Source organism: Grus americana, chromosome 3 (genome assembly GCF_028858705.1).
Source record: "Grus americana isolate bGruAme1 chromosome 3, bGruAme1.mat, whole genome shotgun sequence".
In the NCBI taxonomy this organism is placed as follows: Eukaryota; Metazoa; Chordata; class Aves; order Gruiformes; family Gruidae; genus Grus; species Grus americana.
Window position 1 is genome coordinate 88148313 of NC_072854.1, and position 19408 is coordinate 88167720.

A 19408-nucleotide genomic window follows, 5' to 3' on the forward strand; every position below is an offset into this window, starting at 1 on the left:
GGCAGCATAGCCAGGTCATAAGAAGATCAATCTCTTCCCAGTCCAGCCAAGATGATGTGAGACAAGGCGCCATGCCTAGTGTCAGCTGCAGGCATATTTCAGCTGACAATCTGTTCATTTCTGTATTTTAATGTTTTAAATTTGCCAGAGAAAAAGTGAGAAAAAGTTTTGGGTTTGGTTTTTTTGGTTTGGTTGGTTTTTTCCTCAAGCCATCTTTCTGCAAATTTCCAAATACTTTGTGAACTTGTGAAATCCAGCCTGTTTCCTACAAGGGTGCATGTGGCTCCAGAACAGACAAAGAATTATGCAACCTTCTCTAAGTAATTTTTTTTTTATTCAGTGTAATGATAATACAGGAAATATTACAAAGTAGTGAATGCAGAAAGATACAATTTAACTAAAATCCATCTCTCAACAGACGTGAGGGATTCCTTGGTGCTGCGATGTAGCTAGAAAAAGAAAAAGTGGGAATTTCAGAAGCCTACAACCAACATAAGCCAAGTGTGTTGTTTTTACCAAATGCTTTTGAAGATTCTACTTTTTTTGCACATATATATTGTAAGTGCAATATGTTCTTTCTAATATTGTAACTTCTATGATTTTCAAATCTCATTTTAGTAATTTCTAAAAGGCATCAAACTTGCCTCAGCTGTAAAACATTCTTGAAGACTTAGTTTTGTTATATGCAGAATACTGGTATCAGCTGTACTATTAATTGTAGTATTTCTCTTCTGTGAATTGTAGAAGTACAATTTCATATAACTAACTTTGCCTCTTCTGGGCAGAAATACCCTAAGATGTGAAATAATCAAAAAGCTTGATAACGTGGTAATAATGAAGTAACCAAACAACTTTGTATTTGTGGAGCGTATCATACAGATAAAATGTTACCCCTGTGGTTCACTTGACTTCTGATTTCCTGGTTAAATTGGAGTGGAGGCAGCAGCAGCTGCAGCCTGTGGAGAATTTATGTATGACAACATTGCACAAATTGTACAGACTGAAAATGGATTTACTTATTTTTAAATTGTTCCTCAAACTATTTCTGTATACCAGAAGAAATTTCTTCATTACAGCCAACAGCTTAGACTGAGCAAGTCTCAGACATTAAATATGTGTCTCATGGAATACAATTACCTGTCCAGTCTGGTAGTTGTTCTTAATTAATGATACTGTGTCCTGTAAGGACTAGATGCACTCAGAATCTGGGAAACAAATTTTGTCAATAATGAAATCATGTGTTCTGCAAATGCACAGGAACCAGAGACAACACACACCTAAAATCTATCAGAGGCAGATGGGAATGACTATGGCTTGTTTCTGGTTTCAGTTGATATACAGGCTAAAGCTCTCCCAACCAGAGTCAGGTAAGTCTTTTGGTATGTTTCACAGAATAGATTAGATGCAAATAACATTTTTAACCACTTTAACTATGGTCATTGGACAACCAAGTAGCTCGTTAAAAGACCAAAGACAGGGCAGTGTTATAGAAGGTTGTTTCAAGAAAGACATTGAGGTGCTTAAAGGCTACAAAGCTGGTGAAGGGTCTAGAGCACAAGTCTTAGGAGGAGCGGCTGAGGGAACTGGGGTTGTTCAGCCTGGAGAAAAGGAGGCTGGGGAGACCTTATTGCTCTCTACAACTACCTGAGAGGAGGTTGTAGCCAGGTGGGTGTTGGTCTCTTCTCCCAAGTAACCAGTGATAGGACAAGAGGAAATGGCCTCAAGCTGTCCCAGGAGAGGTTTAGATTGGGTACTAGGAAAAGTTTCTTCACCAAAAGGTTTGTCAATCATTGGAACAGGCTGCCCAGAGAAGTGGTTGAGTCACCATCCCTGGAGGTATTTAAAAGATGTGTAGATGTGGTGCGTAGGGACATGGTTTAGTGGTGGACTTGGCAGTACTAGGTTAATGGTTGGACTTGATGATCTTAAAGGTCTTTTCCAACCAAAACAATTCTATGATTCTAAGTATCTTCCTGGGCACAATAATTTGTTTTAATAAAATATCTAGCTTCATTTTTATTCCTACTTCTTTTCACTTATTTCCCAAAGGCAGCAATAAATAAGCTGTCATGTGACTAAATCTTTCTGTACATTAAATCCTATGCAGGTGTTTTGTAATGCAATTTTCCTTAACAGAGTATCCCAACTTCCAAGACTTCAGTTCCTGTATTTTGTTCCTAGTGAGCACTGGTTCCATGTAAAGTGATCTTACCATTCACATGCCTTGTGACAGAAACTACTGGGGACAGTTTAGTGGTCTGCCAGCCAGGCCACACAAGGGGATTGTTGTCACCTTGCAGACCTCATGTCCCCATGTTCCAGAGCCTCAGTAGTCACAGCAGTATCTTAAATATGGCTCTATGGTTTTCCTCCCTCAAAGTCTGCTTTGCACTACAGCAGACTTTGGGATGAGCTTAGACTGACAGTAGATCACTCCCCTGAACTGTAATTCTTCTAGTGTTTTAACATAGAGCACTGGCAGCAGGGCTCAGAACTTCAGCACACAACAAAGTGACTAAATTTTCAGGAGTTCCTATGGTTTGGAGAGCTAATGACCTTTCAGCGTTCTCCTGGGAAAAAATCCACTCTGAAAGATGCGTACTTACTGCCATTAATGCTGAATACAGCAGCAGAGAGGGGGCTGGCCGTAGTGATGCCAACGTGATTTTAGGTGTATGTTTGTTTGGAGGATTAATCACACTAGGAAGCGAGTTGTCACAGTAGAGGATCGTGACCACCACGACGGAGTCCCTTCCTCGCGTTCTCAGAGATAACGGGCAGATAAAAATGCAGAAGCGCAGCCGGGTTTCATACAAAATCCCTCGCTCACAAGGGAAGGCCGTCGGGCTGAGGACGCTGGGGCAGGCGAGGCCTCTGCCGCCACCTCTCTGCCTGCTGCCTGCCTCCGGCTCGCAGCGCGCTGCCTGAGGGGACAACGCTGCCTGGAACGAGTCGCTGGCGGGTTTGGGCGCGCTGCCCCCGGGGGAAGCAGAGAAGGAGGGGAGCTTCTCCGCCGCGTGAGAGCATCTCCAAGCCAACAGCCCGCGGCGTCTCCATTATACGTCACATCCGCTACCGCGCGTACCCTCACGGGTCCGTTCGTTGCCGTAGCGACCGAAGCCTCCTCCGCCTCTTCCGGCTTCGCATGGCGCCGTCTCTTCCGGTGCGGGGAGTAATATGGTGAGTGGCCCCCGCTGGGGGGAGGGAGGGAAGTCGCGCGGTGGGAACGGGGCGACGAGGACGGTGAGGGCTGCCGCTCCCGAGTGGGGGGGGCCCTGCTACTGCGGCGGGGCCGGTCAGGGCAGAGCGCCCCGGGCCCGGTGCCGGCCCGGCCTGGCCTGGAGCTCGCCGCACCGCCCCGCCGTAACGCGCCCCGCTCCTGGCGCGAGCCCTGCCGTGCCGGCGGTGACGTGGCTGCGCGCGGGGGTCCGCCCCGCCCGGGCGGGCCTCCGTCGTGTTTAGCCGCGGGCAGCGTAACCTGTTACCGTTAGCCAAGCGCCGCCGCTAGCCGCCCGCCGGCGGGGCGGAGAGCTGGGGGAAGTGCCGCTCCGCCAAGGCGGTGGCGCCCTGGGGCACCTGCGGCAGGACGGTAGGGCCTGGCGCGGCCGTTAGCGGCTCCGGGTCCCGGCAGGAGCGCGCGCTGTGGCTTTCCGTATCGTACTTCCTCTTCAGGTCCTCCCGCCTTCCCCCCCTTCCCCGTACGTGGTTTCCCCGGTCACGGGCGGCTCTCCAGGGCCGCGGTGGGCGCGCAGGCCCCGGCCGCTGCCGAGCTGACAGGGGCGACGTGGGTGCTGGGTGTCGCGGAGGGCTTCGCCGCCGGCGGTGCGTCTGGAACGGGTGACCTGCGCTCAGCCTTGGAGCTGGGCTGCAGTTTTGGGTGTCGGTCTCAAAGTTTTCATTCAACACCAAATCCGTCAGGGAGCTGAAATTCGCATCAGGACAAACAGGTTATAGTGCCCCTGCCCCCGGGTGTCCGGGAAAGCACAGGACTGTTGCTCCTGGTGTGTATGGCTTGCTTCCCAGAGAGGAAAAGTCATTCTTCTGGGAACGACCGCTGTATGCTTGTTCAGCTGGGTGTCTAAACTTTCCCTTTCCTTTATTTGTGCTCAGCACAAGTAAATTGGCATCAGCGTCAATACCAGGTACTGTCACCTGCTGGCATCATCGGAGCAGACACTCGCACTCTGTAGAAATGCTTCTTGTACAGCTGTTTTAGCACCCCGGGGGACCTTCAGTGGTTGCGGTATGGGGTAGCCGCCGTCCTGCTCAGCGCGGAAGTGTTTCTCTTCATCATGTTGACAGAAGTTTAGGAGCTAGGGAAGCTTTAATGCTGAAATGCAACATCTGCTGAATTAGGGCTTCCTTCCAGGGGTGAGCTATGGCTAACGGGGGTTTGCATGAGGTTCTTCTCTGTGATGCAGAATATACGCAACTTTAACGCACGGTATCCTTCAATAAGCAAGGACGTGTGGCACGGTGCCGTTTGGCAACAGGCGTAGTGCTAACAGCATGGGAAAGCAATGGGTGCTAAGGCGATAGAGCAGCCTTCATAAACAGGCAGCTCAGTGCCTGTTAGAAAAGCTTTCCAAAGTGTTCTGTCATCCTGTATGTCTCTGTTGAGGGGAAAAAAAAATAATCATCATGTAATGATTTGCTAGTGAAGAAAATAGTAAGTGCCAGCCTTTTGCCCCAGGTGAGCTAAACTTGGGATCTATAGTACTGCTTTTTTGATTCATGGCACCAAGGCATACCTGTATTTCTACAGATAATATGAAATGCAGCTGTGTTGACAAATATGTCTGTAAGTTAATTGAGTCTGTTTTGGTGACCAGCCCCTTAGTATGTCTTTTTGTCTTCTGCTGGCTGTTACAGATGTAATAGCTTACAGTCAAACCTTATTTCATCCAGCCCCAAATAGCTGCGTGTGACAGGCAATGCATTACAAGTCCACAAATATCTATTGTAAATCAGGAGGGCTTTTCATGTGGAAAGTTTACTACTTTGTGGGGAGAGCAGAATGGAAGGCAACTAACTAGAAGCTAGGGCCTTCTGAGGAAGGGGAGCAAGTGGCATGGTCTGTTCCCTGTCACACTTTGAGGAGAGCCACGTAGCACCCCCTTACCCCCATCTCCTGTGTGCACACGTGTCCTCTCAACCCCAGGAAAGGAAAAGGAGCCCCTACAGTGACCGCATCGACTGTGTGCATTTAGGTTAAGCCATAACCAAGATTGTTTGCCTGTCTCATCATGTTACTGTCCTTGTGTCCACCACTTTATGGATGATACCAGCATTGTTTTTATTTCTCTGCTTGGTTCTCATTTATATAGAGATATATATATAAAAACAATACTTTCCTGTTTAATAAACCCATTGGCTTTGGCTGAGAAGTGTGCTTTGATAAGAAAAATATTTGTGTTTTCAGAACATCTGTAGTAGTTTTATTTAAATAAAAGTAAAAACCCACTCTTTGAATGGTATTTTGGTCTGTTTTCCAGTAAACTTGAATTCTGGATTATATCTAAATGAAGCTTGATTCTAAGTCATTCATGATTTTCTAATATGTTAAATGGTTACAAAAAATATTGTTGTATTTTAATATAACTATGGAAATAATAAATGAAGTTTCCCTTTTTGCTAATTTAAACTCTAGGTAAAATTTGTAATTAAACTATTGGTTTTTTTTTTAAGGGGACAATACACTTGTTCCGCAAATCACAGAGATCATTTGTTGGAAAGTTAACGCATGAATTTAGGCTGGTTGCAGCAGATAGGAGGGTAAGTATTTATTTTAAAAAGTGAATAGTAATAAAGAAGACATTATTTGTGATAAGTTAAAGTACATTTTGAAATTCTTTTTCTTTGAAATTTTCTAGCTGTGCATTAAAAAACAATGCAGCTGTGAAGCTGGATTCCTTCCTGCGCATTGTCAATTAGTGTTCTCCAGAACTGGACACTGAACATGCACAGATGTTTTTGGGACCTAAGTCTAGCACAAAGAATGGAACCCACTAATATTAAGTTGTCTTCAAAAGTCAAATGGTGTATGCTGTAATAAAATGCAAATATTATACAGGGCTGATTTTTTTTTTTTTTTTAGACCAAAGTGATGTTTTAAGTGTGATGCACAAGCGCTGTTTATAAATGAGTTTTGAGACAATTTGTAAAGTTAAAAATAGAATATGGGCTGCTTGTTCTGAAATGAGTTGTAAATTTTTGGGAGGGAGGGAGAAGCCAGTTCTGCTTGCATGATGAAGTACTGTAATATTGGGTTTTTTAAAACCAGATAGATATATTTTTGTCTTGTAAATTCTGGAAGATGTAAAATACATATTTATTCTCATCAACAGTCCTGGAAGATCTTGCTGTTCGGTGCTATAAATTTAATATGTATTGGCTTCCTGCTAATGTGGTGCAGCTCTACAAACAGCATAGGTGGGTGGCTCTCTTGTACTGAAACTACAACCGTTTCTTAGCTCGTGAAGTTCCAACATACTAAAAAAGCAAAGTTCAGCACGTAATGGAGTTAGGTGGCTGCACAGCCAGGTTTGGAAAGTGCTTCCTTTTGATTTGCAACAGTCAGTTTAGAGGCATTTCTCACAGGCAAGTGTGGATGGGTGAAAATCCTTCAAGGTTTGCAAGGTTTTCCAGACCTGCTGGTCATTGTCTTCCTGCAGTACCCTCACTAAGATTGCAAAAAAAGGAGATTTTTAAGCTAGTCATCAAACATGTCCCTTATATAAATAGTACAAGTGACATACAGAGACCCTGACTTGCAGTTGAATTAACATGTTTGTAGTGTGGCAAAAGGCTTCTCCAATTCCAGGAATGCCCCTTTTCAGTATTTTGTATATTTTCTACTTTTATGTAGGGGCTCTAAGATGCTTCCCGTCGTTTGTACTGAAAGTAGAATGCCTTACATTTCTAATTTGTGACACAGGTTTACTTGCAGTTTCAAGATGGGTCAGGGAAGCAAAGCAATTAAAAAATTCTGTTGAACCTGCAATAATGCAAATATTTCACTGCAGTAATGTACATAAGAGATCTCTTGCTTTGGCAGATGATATGTTACTGGAAGATCTCCTGACTTTTCTGTACTTAAATTCTTAGTCACAAGCTTAATACTTGTTGTATCTGGGCATTATTACATGCTTTATTAGAATTAGGATTGCCATAATCAACCTGTTTATGAAGTTAAATATATTGGTGTGTTTAGGACATTCCTACTATATACACATAGAAAAGACAGAGCAACTTGCTCTATCAGCAGAGACAATTTAGGTAGATAGAAGATGAAAAAGAGCTGCACAAGAGGGACGTAGAAGAATACAAGTGATTTCTGCCTTGAGAAATTATATTAAGTTTTAATATTTGGTTTTTTTCTACAGCTTTAACTGCTTACACATATTTGACAATCTTTGACCTTTTCAGGTGAGTTTTTTTCCCGTCTAGTCTTACTGTTAATTTGTGCCTGTCTTTGTATGTTTCTATACATACAAAATTTATTTACAAAAACATGTTATTTAGAGTCATCAGTATAGAAACACTGACTGCACTAGCAGGTTTAAATATAGCTTAAATGAGTATAAAATCATACATCACAATAAATAGATCATGAGAAACACCATAGCTGTATTGAGAATGACTAGTAACAAATCTTTGTGCAGATGTGTAACAACATAAACCAGAGTCTAGCATCAAACTGTTATCTGGTGGTTCACTCAGATTATTTCCCTAATGCCACAGTCATTGGTTCTGAAGTATCCCTCAGTTTTAGCATCAGGAAACTAGGAGTGTGTAATTCTATTTGTTTCAAAATATTTCAAGAGTTAGATCCCATGCACTCTTCCAATAAGGTCATTAGATATTTTTAGTATTTTTCCTGTGTCCTAACAAAATGATATTAAAACTACTTTAAGTATGAAAGTTCTGAACACTTTTGATAATATTGGTAATACAGACATGGAATATATTCCGTTCTCATCTGAGATGCAGATTGGTAGCAGTGGTTGGGAAATAAACTGCATTAAATGAATGTATTTTTTAATTATTAACCTACGTTATCTGCCTTGCTAGCTCACTAGCTTATTAAAAGTTTGGATCAGCTATCTGCAGTCTGTTTTGTCCACTACATGCTATAGCTTATCTGACTGATAGTAAAACATATATAAATCACAGCAGCAAACATGCAGAAAGGAAAATCAATAGTTGATATAGGCACAAAAGTACTTAACTTGATCTGTGACTGTTGTAGAATTGAGATATAACTTTAATGAATCTCATATTTCTCTGAATTTTGTATCTTCTGAGTTATGTCATCTTGACTCAAAATACCTTTTTTACCTTGGGAAAAGTTTTGACATTGTATTTTGTATTCATATAGGATTTTTTTTTTTTTTTTTTTTTTTAGTTTTAAGAGAAGATGGAATACCCCTGGCACTCACATATTAGGTTAATTAGGGGATGAACTAGAAGATTATTCTAACTTTCAAGAGTTTTGATTTGCTGTAAGGGAGAACAGCGCTCAGTAATTCTGCTGCAAAAATCGATATCTGTGTGGTTTTGTTTTTGTCATTTTCCTGGTCATTTATAATAGTCTTACTGAGTATGCGAATTTGGTATTTTGTAGATGAGCAGTATTATTTCCTCTGCTTTTGCTTTTACTCCACACAGCTGTGGATCAGGTTATAAGGATGTGATTGTTCAGCAGCTGTGGGGATGAGTTCTTGATCCAGTCTGTTTTAACATTGTCGTTAATTAAGAAAGGGCTGCATAAAGGCACAGATGGCACTGAATCTGGGTAGATTCCAATTTAAAAAAAAATTGTCCAAAGGGCTCAATAGAGGAAAAATAGGCAAAGGAAATGAGACTCATCTTAGAAAAATTCAGGATGGTACCATGGGGATAAAATAATTGGAATTTCAGACGTTCAATATGAGGGAAAAACTTTGAAAGAAAATAGCAAGAGAGACTGTGGCTGTCAGTGAATGGCCAGTTAGATTAGAGCTTGTGTAGATGAATGCAGCCAAAAAAGTAAATCTGTTTTGCCCATATGTGTAGACAAATTACACTGTGGAAAAGAAAGGCAATACTTGGCATAGCCTGAGTCATATTCTGGAGTGCTAAATCCAATTCATGGTATATCTCTCAAAGAAGACTTTAATGGAGAGCTTTCTTCACTTTTTCACTGGGATACAAAGGAAGTGACACAAATGTGACAATCCTGTCATCTTGCTGATCGAGTTCCTTCTCATTTAAATGGCCTTTCTCATGTTACAGTATTTCTAGGCAAGTTCATAAAGCACATGTAAGAAGAGCTTTTACTCCGTGTCCAGTTTGATATTTCATAGGCTTTTGCTTTGTACTTTTTGTTACTATGTGTGATACCAAATAGTATTAAAAGGATTTTCTCAAACCACCTTTGCCTGTTCATCAGATTCTGGGCTACCTGGTCTCATGTGCTCCAGGTTCCTTTCAGAAAAATTCATGGAGTGCATGCAGATCGAACAGTGGTTGTGCTGTTTTGTATCAGGGCCTCAGTGGGAAAATGCATTGCATTTGGAGTTATGGTAAACTCAATTTAGGCTGAGTGATGTTCTATATTGAAGAAGGTCAGTGGTAGCCTTTGTAAGCACAGCGTGCCATAAGTACAGCTGTCTCCTGGTGTAAGGAATTAGACTGACTACCATTCCACTAAGATTATTTGCTGCCCTTTTTCTGGGAACAGCTGAGACCTAATTGTGCAGTCTCAGTTTTATTCCCAAGCACAACCTTTTCTGGATTCACTGGAACTGTCACTGTGACAGTGATGGAGGCATTGAGTTCATGTGGTTACAAGATGTGGTTACTCATTTGTTCAGTTCTGATCGCTGAAGTGCATATTTGTAGGTTATCCAGTTTGTAAAGGCTGCAGTTATTTATCATAGTCTAATTCTCCCCCTTTTTTCAGTTTGATAACATGTCTAATAAGCTACTGGGTAATGATGAAGAAACCCAGCCCAGTCTATTCATTTGGGTAAGTACTAATAACAAGATCTAGTGTTTGAAAATACAACATTTGATACATGCTGACTATTGTTGCCTGTATGCCCTGACAGCCATGACTAATAATCTGTGTGTAAAAAAGCCTAAAACCAAGGAAGCCCAAGATTGATGCTGTAAAGAACAGTCACAGAAGAGAGGAAAGGGGAGGAACAGGAAAAAGAATTAAGAAATGCTTAATTTTAAGCTGTTTGTGATAAGTGGAGTATTGGCTTAAAAGAAATTGAAAATAACGCCTATTCCATAAAACTTCAGTTTCTTCCCATCTATCTGCTCTTGAAAGAACTGGAAATAGTAGGTCTGTCCTGCTGGTTCCTGCATTTGATGTGTTGTTTGATGTTCAGTGTTTCTAAACTTAATTCTCAAATTTCAGGTTTGAAAGGTTTGAAGTTCTAGCTGTATTTGCATCTACAGTTCTGGCACAGCTTGGTGCTCTTTTTATACTGAAAGAAAGGTAGGGATATGTACCACTTTCTTTAATTTTTTGTTAGGTATGAAGATATTCCAGATTGAGCAAAAGTATATGCATTCTACAAATGCGATCTGTATAGAGATATTGTAGAAAAAAACCCTTCAGATTATTAAAAATATTGCTAAACCTTACTGCTCACTTATATCGATTACACTGCATGTAGGCGTTAGATGTAATGATAGAAATGGATATAAATAATTAAACAGCTTTCAAGGAAAAGACTCAGTGTTCTTAAGAATCATTTTTCCAAAAAGTTAGGTATTTCATTTAATGCATTTCCCTATGCATCTTGACTTTTTAAGTTCATTAATAAATAAAACTTTTTTTTATTCAGTTACTTCATAAAATAAAGCAACTTCTTAATATGTGAAGGATCTGAATGTATAAACTGTCAACTTCATCAGTCCCTCAAAATTTGCTCAAGTATTAATTTGACATACCATCTATGCTTGGAAGGGTTTGTATTTCAGGAGGTTAGCCTAAAAAATTATTTTAGTCTTTAAAAATGAAGAGGCATTTGTTAACATCTGGAATTTAAAACCGAGGCAGCATACCTTCCATTTTTCTGTTCAAGGGCTATTTTCTCTCTAAAGGGCTATGTTAATAACTTAGCAATTTTGTACTACAGGTTGATTTGTTTTCTGACAATACACTGGAATGAATTCTAATAATGACACACTGTCAAAGCCTCCATGTATTCAAACATCAATTTTTAGGAAATTCCCAAAACTTATCATAGGTTTTTCTGTTACTGCTGAAGCTCATTTCTTATTTTACTGGTGGGTAAAAACAAGATTTGTATCTCCACCACACTATCCAACATCTACTTTATTTGTCCTTGCTTCGTGAGAGGCTGTAAGTTAGGGATTTCAGACATACTCTGTTGCGGTTCCCAACATCAGTGGTGGCCGTAGCAGTATTTTTTGGCACGTTCATTTACAGGCATCTTTTTTATTGTGTAAGTAGTATTTGTGGTAGCTAGCACCTATGTGGCACAGTTTGAAAGTAGTTGGAAAATCTAAATTGCACCCTGCTTCATTTCAATGTTAAATGCTTTCATCACTTACAGAAACTGCTGTGCTTATTTAAGCAATTCAGTTTTTTGCAGTGCTGTATCTGTCAGTTTTTCTTTATGAATGGCAGCTAATTCTTCAGAACTGAAAAACTGTACTTCAGGTATAGAGGTTCTATTGTATGAATATAACTGAAATTTTCAATTATTTTGTAGTGCAGAGCGGTTTCTGGAACAACCAGAGATACACACGTAAGAAATTATTTTGATATGTAAAATGATAGTTTTTTCAGTGTCCCTCTGTTTTTCTAATTCTTAATCTAGCATGTATTAATTATGCAAGTAAATTCAACACCAAATTGGGTTTGGTACTTTGGCATTTGTTTCAAACTCTATGCAAGCTATATTGCAAACAGTTTTTTCAAGGTACAATTGAAAGGTAATGCACATGCTCTCTTAAATAATGATTTAACTATGTGTTGCTAGTTTAGTTACTCTCATTTTTTTTATGGAGGCCTCTTAGGAGGCCTGATATGTGGGGGAGGAGGATGCTGTGATCATTAGGGAACTGGAGGTGTTGCAAAGATGATGAAGACCATAAAGAATATGGGGAAAGGAAAAGAAGGTGTTATGGGCAAAAGAGTGGGACATGGGATGTAGGGTGAAGTTGTCCTCCTAGGAAAGGGGAGGGGCATAGGGCATTGTTCCATAGGAAACTAAGCTTTTCTAGTTCTACTGCTGAGGGGACAACGTATTTATATCTTCAAAGGACAAACATGTATGTGTATGTGTGTGCATATATGCAATTAGTTAAGAACTGTTATGAAACATTATGAAAATTATGTACAGCCTAGTGTGATAACACAAATGTACAAAGTTCAGTGATCTCATATAACCCTTAAAGTGATAATACACATTACACTGGTTTATCTTACTCTTGTTTTCAGTCTCAGTGAAAGACACCAAGCAAAGTATTTTGATACCGTTACTAGTAATTACAGTTTGATTTCATGTTTTGTGATGATGTGAAATTAAGATACTTTTTTTAATTTTTCCTCCGTAGGGGGCGACTGCTGGTTGGTACTTTCGTGGCTCTCTTTTTCAACTTATTTACAATGCTTTCCATTAGGAATAAGCCTTTTGCTTATGTCTCTGAAGGTATGTGATAAATTAGTGTATAACAGGAATTGGGAAAAGATTTTAATGTTCCTAAATTGTTACCTGGGACTTTTTCACTGTGAAGTAGGCTTGCAATCATTCCCTGTAAACTGTTCATAGTTATATATTATACTTTATATTATATGAAATGTAATTGTGATGGTTATAATCTGGAATTCTATTTGTATTTAATCAGTTCAGATTGTTATGTGAGATGAGCATTTTACTGCCTGGAAAAGTCAGATTTTGGGGGTTTTTTTCAAGTGACAGTGAATCTGTTGAGATACATTTATTCATTCATAGCATATTGGGTTCTTCCTTTAAAATAAAACTTTAAGTGTGCTTTAAAATGGATACCTTTACTCATAGTAATTTTATTACCTTCTTTCTTTTGCAGCGGCCAGCACAAGTTGGCTTCAGGAACATGTTGCAGATCTTAGTAGAAGGTAAAGCTTTATAACATTTTTCAAAATTGTTAGCTTCTGGAAGGCAGTGTTGTTGTTTTGTGTATAATACACATTTGGTGATTTGGATGGGTATTGAGGCATAAACTATTGTGTATTAGAGCTTTTAAAATACCTTTACCTACTGTAGGTCTACTGTATGAACTCTAAGGCAAACATTGTCTCTCATATTTCCCAGATACATCAATTTAATAGAAATACATCTTTCTGCATAACTTTCCCCTTGAATGTGTTCAGTACATTATATGTAATTCTGCTTGGATGAGGTGAGGTAAACTAGCCTTGTCCTGTACAGACTTGAACTTTTTCAACAATTGTTACCTGAGTGATATATTTTGTAGTAATTTCTGTTTATTTACTCTGTGGGGTGGCCAAATGACTAGGATGGTGGCAGTTTAAATGTGATACATGAAACAGGTTACTCACTGAAGCATAGCTATGGAAACTCTGCACCTGTCCAGCAGGAAACTGGAAAGTCTTCCAAGGGTGGAAGCAGTGTTGCTTATTCATCTTGTGTGTTAACTCTCTTGCTTGTGTTGGATATATCAATGTGAGATAACATTGTTTACAGATAATTTTGTCAGATGTCAGAAATGTTTATTTTGAGCCATACATGTTCTTCCAAGCACTTATGCTGTCATTATCAAAATAAGAATGTTAAAACATATTGTATAACATATTAAGTATGCTGCAAAGCCCATCTGTTTCTGCATGTTGTGATTTTTGTATACAGTTGAGGAAAGCAGAGAATGCTGTCTTGTTAAATGGAGTAATTGATTTTATACGGGTATAAGGTATTACATCATCAGACCCAAATTCTGCAAAACAGCTTTGGAAGACTAATGATAGGATTGCCCAAGTACTCGGAGTTTCGGTGTAAAAAAACCAAATGTGGATAGCAATCACAGACACTAGCAGAATTTTTCTTTATCAATGTGGTAACACAGTGTTACGGGGAAGGACACAAATCGGTAACTTGAAGGGCTCCTAGATCAAGAAATTAGAGTTACTACTGGGTTTTGAGATAACCTGTACACAAGTATGCCAACAATTTTTAAAAAATACTAAATTTAGTTTGTATGTATGCAGCTATTGCCAATGTTTTCTGTGAAGCAGGGCTGATTACAAAATATCTGCACCTGTATATAATTATACTGATTAAAATTCTTACAGGAGCAGACCAGCACATGATGTCTAAACATAGGTTGGTTCTAAACAGAGCGACAAAACATTACATGTTGTCTTTTCCTTTAAATTTTCCAGTATGTGACATGCACTTCTGTTCACTGGGAAGCACAGAAACCCTTTTCTCTCTTCATGCTCCTACCGATAGGAGATAACTATAAATAAATAACTTTTCCCAATGTTCCCTCATGGGTTTTTTTGGTCTCCTCTTACTCAGCTCACTGGTCTTCTCCCTCTTTGCAGACTCCAGAAATTAGTTAGCTATGGCTTTAGAACACTTTTGCGCACCAAGGTGGCAGATGGATTGAAGACTAGTGATATGCAACCCCCCCCCCCAAGACTTACGTATATGTAATAGCAATGTCTGAGCCTGTGAAGTACTTATGTTGTGTACAGCTGACACAACCAGCTATCTTACCAGAAAACAGAAAGTAGCACAAGATGTGTATTTTAACATGTAGAAAAACTGTATAAAGATTAGTGTAGTACAATATTTTGTAGATGGGAAAATAGACTTAAAGCAAATTTAAGGTGCAAGAGGTAGGCATTAGTTTCAGATATCATAGAATCACAGAATGGTTTGGGTTGCAAGGGACCTTAAAGATCATCTCGTTCCAACCCCCCTGCTGCGGGCAGGGACACCCTCCACTAGACCAGGTTGCCCAAAGCCTCATCCAACCTGGCCTTGAACACTTCCAGGGATGGGGCCTCCACAACTTCTCTGGGCAACCTGTTCCAGTGCCTCACCACCCTCACAGTAAAGAATTTCTTTCTAACATCTAATCTAAATCGACCCTCCTTCAGCTTAAACCCATTACCCCTTGTCCTGTCACTACACTCCCTGATAAACAGTCCCTCACCATCTGTCCTGTAGGCCGCCTTCAGATACTGGTAAGGCCGAAATTAGATCTCCCCGCAGCCTTCTCTTCTCCAGGCTGAACAATCCCATCTCAGCCTGTCCTCACAGGAGAGGTGCTCCAGCCCTCTGATCAGCTTCGTGGCCCTCCTCTGGACTCTCTCCAACAGCTCCATGTCTCTCCTGTACTGGGGCCCCAGAGCTGGACGCAGTACTCCATATGAGAGAATGTGATGTGGATCTAAACTTGATTAATTTTTGCTGACATCAGACTATTACAAAACTTTGAGCAGAATTCGAAGGGCTTTTACAGCCCTCAGAGACATCATTTGCTGTGACTGCAAGGTGTATTTGAAGTCTAATTCTGAAATAGTGGGTGTAACTCTGGGATTTTGAAGTAATGATGAACAGCTACCTGACAACCGCTTTTTCTGTTTTGTTCCAGTATTTGTGGAATCATCCCAGGATTGAGTAGCATCTTTCTGCCACGAATGAACCCTTTTGTCTTGATTGATATTGCTGGAGCTCTAGCTCTTTGCATTACTTATATGCTCATTGAAATCAAGTACGTACAGTTGTTGTTTAAGCAAAGTAACTCTTTTTGTATCCAGTCTATGAGAAATTGCATTTTTTACATAGAATCATAGAATCTTTAAAGTTGGAAAAGACCTCTAAGATCATCAAGTCCAACCATCAAATGGAAGGAATGATCTCATCAAAAGCTATACTTTATATGAATGGGATTGCAAGTTCATGAATATATTCATCTTTTTTCAAAGATGTATAGTTCAGATGAGATTAGTATGTGTAATATTCTGTAAGTACATATAACTTTAAAAGAATGAAAAAGAGTCAAAAGAAAATTCTTACGCCTTTCAAAAATATAAATACCTGTTTTTCTTTAAAATTTCTCTTGTTCTCTAGCAATTATTTTGCTGTAGACACAGCCTCTGCTATAGCAATTGCTTTGATGACATTTGGTACCATGTATCCCATGAGTGTCTACAGTGGGAAAGTACTACTCCAGGTAAGGCAACGTCACAAAACAAGGGGTTTTGTGGTTTCAGTTTTGTTAAATGTCCTTATTTAAGGAAAAAAACAAACAAACAAACAAAACCAAACCAACAACATAAAATCTGTTTTAAGTATTTGAATAGGAAGTGTTCCCAGGGGGATTTGTGCTGGAAGAATTCTAAGAGCAGTAGAAATATGTATCACAAAGTCACAACAATTTATTGTTTAATAATGCCGTTGGTCCCTTGTGTAGGTAGACCAGACTTAAAAGACACTCTTACTTAAACAGGGCCAGTTAATCTTTTATAATAATGTTTTTCTTCTTTATTTTGTTCTTCTTGTTCTTAAAGACAACCCCACCTCATGTGATTGGCCAGTTAGATAAACTTCTTAGAGAGGTAAGTCAGTGTATAATACATAACACAGTGTGCACAGCTAATGTTAAATAAACATTCAGGAATATAAAGAGTTTTTGTAATCCAAGAAGACTGATAAAGAAATATTTTTTTTAAATATTCTTTTTTAGCTGTGTGTAGAAAATATGGATCTTGCTATCTAAGATGAATAGTGTTGTTCAGGTATCTGGAAGAAATCTGTTGAAGTAGTGCAGGCTGTTGTTTTTATTAACTAAATTGGAGCTACTGTTGCAGTGGTTTACAAATGTGAGTGGGGGGAGGAAAAGGAGTACAGGCGGCTGTTAACTTACAGCGTGTCAAGTTGAGAAACTACTGCAATTTGGCAGCAAGAGTTACTTGAATCTGTTACTTAAATACACTTTTTGATGGATTTAGATGTTTAAGGGTAGCAAAAGTACAGTAGATAAGCATTAGGGGCATCATTAACAGACATCATCCATTCTGTGTATGGAAGCTTTTATTTCGCTGCTGAAAATGTTGTATTATTCAGCTGTGTGTCAAAGTACATTTCTAAAAGGATTTGAAACTTTATTTCTAATTTTCATATTTCTGGATGTTGCGTAAAATTAGGTTTCAACGTTGGATGGTGTCTTGGAAGTTAGAAATGAGCATTTCTGGACATTAGGGTTTGGCACTTTGGTAAGTTATGTCTTTATTGTCTTTTTAACCTTTAAAAAGAATTGTCAGTTACTATTTTAAATTTTTTATTTAAATAAAAATAAGATATTTCTTCTGAAATCTTTAATATAAAAAAAAAATGGAGCCAGTACTCAGTCCTTGTGATTTATTGCAAAACTTTTCTTCCCCCATCCTTTATATTTTTTAAAGCTTTGTTATTGGTTAATGTTATTTACGTATATTGCAGCTCTGGATTAAAGCATGCATTTTGCAACTGTAGAATTTCGTTTGTATTTTGGCAGTGAAGAAAACCCCAAGTAATAGTAAAGACATTTTTCAAATTGTATATTAGTGTAAATTGTCTCAAGGGGGAGAAAAAGAAAGCTGTAAACCTTCAGGTACCGTAGGTTTACAGTAGAATCGTGTTTTCAGCACTTCTGGGGGAGGGGGTGGAAGAAACCAGCTACAGTTGTATACTGATATTTTGTAAGCTGAAAAAAACAGAGGGGGTTTTTGTGATACAGACTGGTCACACAGAACTCAGTTATTCCTAAGTTGATGCAGTATGTTGTGACAGCCAGAAAATTAAAACTTTTAGAGTTTTTCTCTACTTTTGAATTCTTCTAGTATGCTCCCCTTCTTAAAAAAAAAAAAAAGGCAGCAGCTCTGACTTGCTGATGTGAAAAGAGCTTTCAGTTTACTGTTCTGCTGCCCAAAATACCAGGTCACAGCATTGTTGGATTGATCACAGATGTTTATAAAACCTTTGTATGAATATTTACCTACCGGCATCTTCTGAATTGTAGTAGAAACTTCCTGAGACCTGGATATGTTTTCAGCTGTACCATCTGCTGTAAAAATGGCTTATATAGCATAAGCTGTGAACCCTGTTCTTTATTAAATATGAACTGAAAAATCATGGGAGGGGGTTCTGTTTTGTGAGGGGGTTCTGTTCTGCAGCAGTAGTTCAAGGTAAATGAGAGAGTGTTACCGAGAGGAAGGCAGGGGCAGCCCGCAGCTATATGAATGTCCAGGAGAAGCTCTTAGTCTGAGTTCCACAAGGAGCATTGCCTCTGTTCTTGCTAATGGGCCTGATTTGAGCGTGTCTGCCATGCATGTTGTCCTCTTGCCTGCTCCAACAGCACACTGATGACGCTTTTTCCTAAATTTGGCATATGGAGTTTGTATGCACTCCGTTCTTCTTTTGGGGCACTTCTTTTCCCAGCTGTTGCCTTTCCTTTCCTGCCATCACATGTTGTATTTCATAGTTTGGTTGTAAGACTCACTTTTCGTGAATGACAATCTTGATACATTTGTAAGAGATCAGTGCACTAGGAAAGATCAAAATGTATCCTAATTATGGAATTATTAAATAAGTTTCTCAGTGTAGTCAGTAGTCTCCACGGCAAAAGGTCTCTGCAGGATAACATACGTCGTCTTGAATGCACATGGAGGATCTTTATTGAAGTAACAGTTAACAGCCAACTTATTTTTGTCGCTTTCTAGGCTGGATCAGTGCATGTCCGAATTCGGAGAGATGCAAATGAACAAATGGTACTTGCCCATGTCACTAACAGATTATACACATTGGTCTCTACCTTGACTGTTCAGATTTTCAAAGATGACTGGATCAGACCTACCTTATCAGCTGTGCCTATCACAAACAACATTCTGAACCTTTCGGATCATCATATTATTCCAATGCCATCTTTGAAAGCTGTTGATCATTTGAACCCTGCTACATCCACTCCAGCTAAGCCCAGCAGCCCACCGCCAGAATTTTCTTTCAATACACCAGGCAAAAATGTGAGTCCAGTCATCCTTTTAAACACTCAGACAAGGCCCTATGGATTGGGCTTTAATCATGGATCTGCACCTTACGGCAGTGTACTCAATCAAGGATTTGGAATACCGGGAACAGGAGCAACTCAAGGATTCAGAACTGGTTTTACAAATGTCCCAAGCAGATATGGAACAAACACTCGTGGTCAACCCCGACCATAATAAACACCGTTATTTATTGTACTTAAGGGTATTGACTTAATTCTTTTATTACCCAATTTTTATAAACATTTGGAATGTCAGATCATTCTGAATGGCTGGGAACAAGTGCATTGTTCATATTCATGAAATGGTTAAATTGCAATTTTTTTCTTTGCATCAGCAGTAGCCTGT

The 19408-nt window shown here is 39.5% G+C and overlaps 1 protein-coding gene across 4 annotated transcripts; it reads left to right on the plus strand.

The window, feature by feature from the left end:
• Positions 1-3093: 3093 nt before the first annotated feature.
• Positions 3094-19258, plus strand: SLC30A6 (solute carrier family 30 member 6). Of its 4 annotated transcripts, none has more exons than XM_054822793.1 (14): positions 3095-3180; positions 5689-5775; positions 6348-6432; positions 7386-7428; positions 9947-10012; positions 10412-10492; positions 11739-11774; positions 12586-12680; positions 13078-13126; positions 15631-15750; positions 16110-16212; positions 16550-16597; positions 17186-17254; positions 18740-19258. In XM_054822793.1, exons 1-14 carry the CDS (start codon positions 3178-3180, stop codon positions 19235-19237), a joined length of 1383 nt encoding a protein of 460 aa, XP_054678768.1. In that variant the 5' UTR covers positions 3095-3177; the 3' UTR covers positions 19238-19258. The 4 variants fall into 4 exon arrangements, with proteins under 4 accessions (XP_054678769.1, XP_054678768.1, XP_054678771.1 ...); XM_054822796.1 differs by lacking the exon at positions 3095-3180 and adding an exon at positions 3569-3589; XM_054822795.1 differs by lacking the exon at positions 3095-3180 and adding an exon at positions 3861-4142.
• The last annotated feature ends 150 nt before the right edge of the window (positions 19259-19408 follow it).

Excerpts from the sequence above, each read along its gene's own strand:
- SLC30A6 (XM_054822793.1), top strand. Across the intron at positions 6,433-7,385 it reads CAGCTCTACAAACAGCATAG|CTTTAACTGCTTACACATAT; the intron begins GTGGGTGGCTCT and ends TTTTTTCTACAG. Across the intron at positions 10,493-11,738 it reads CTTTTTATACTGAAAGAAAG|TGCAGAGCGGTTTCTGGAAC; the intron begins GTAGGGATATGT and ends ATTATTTTGTAG.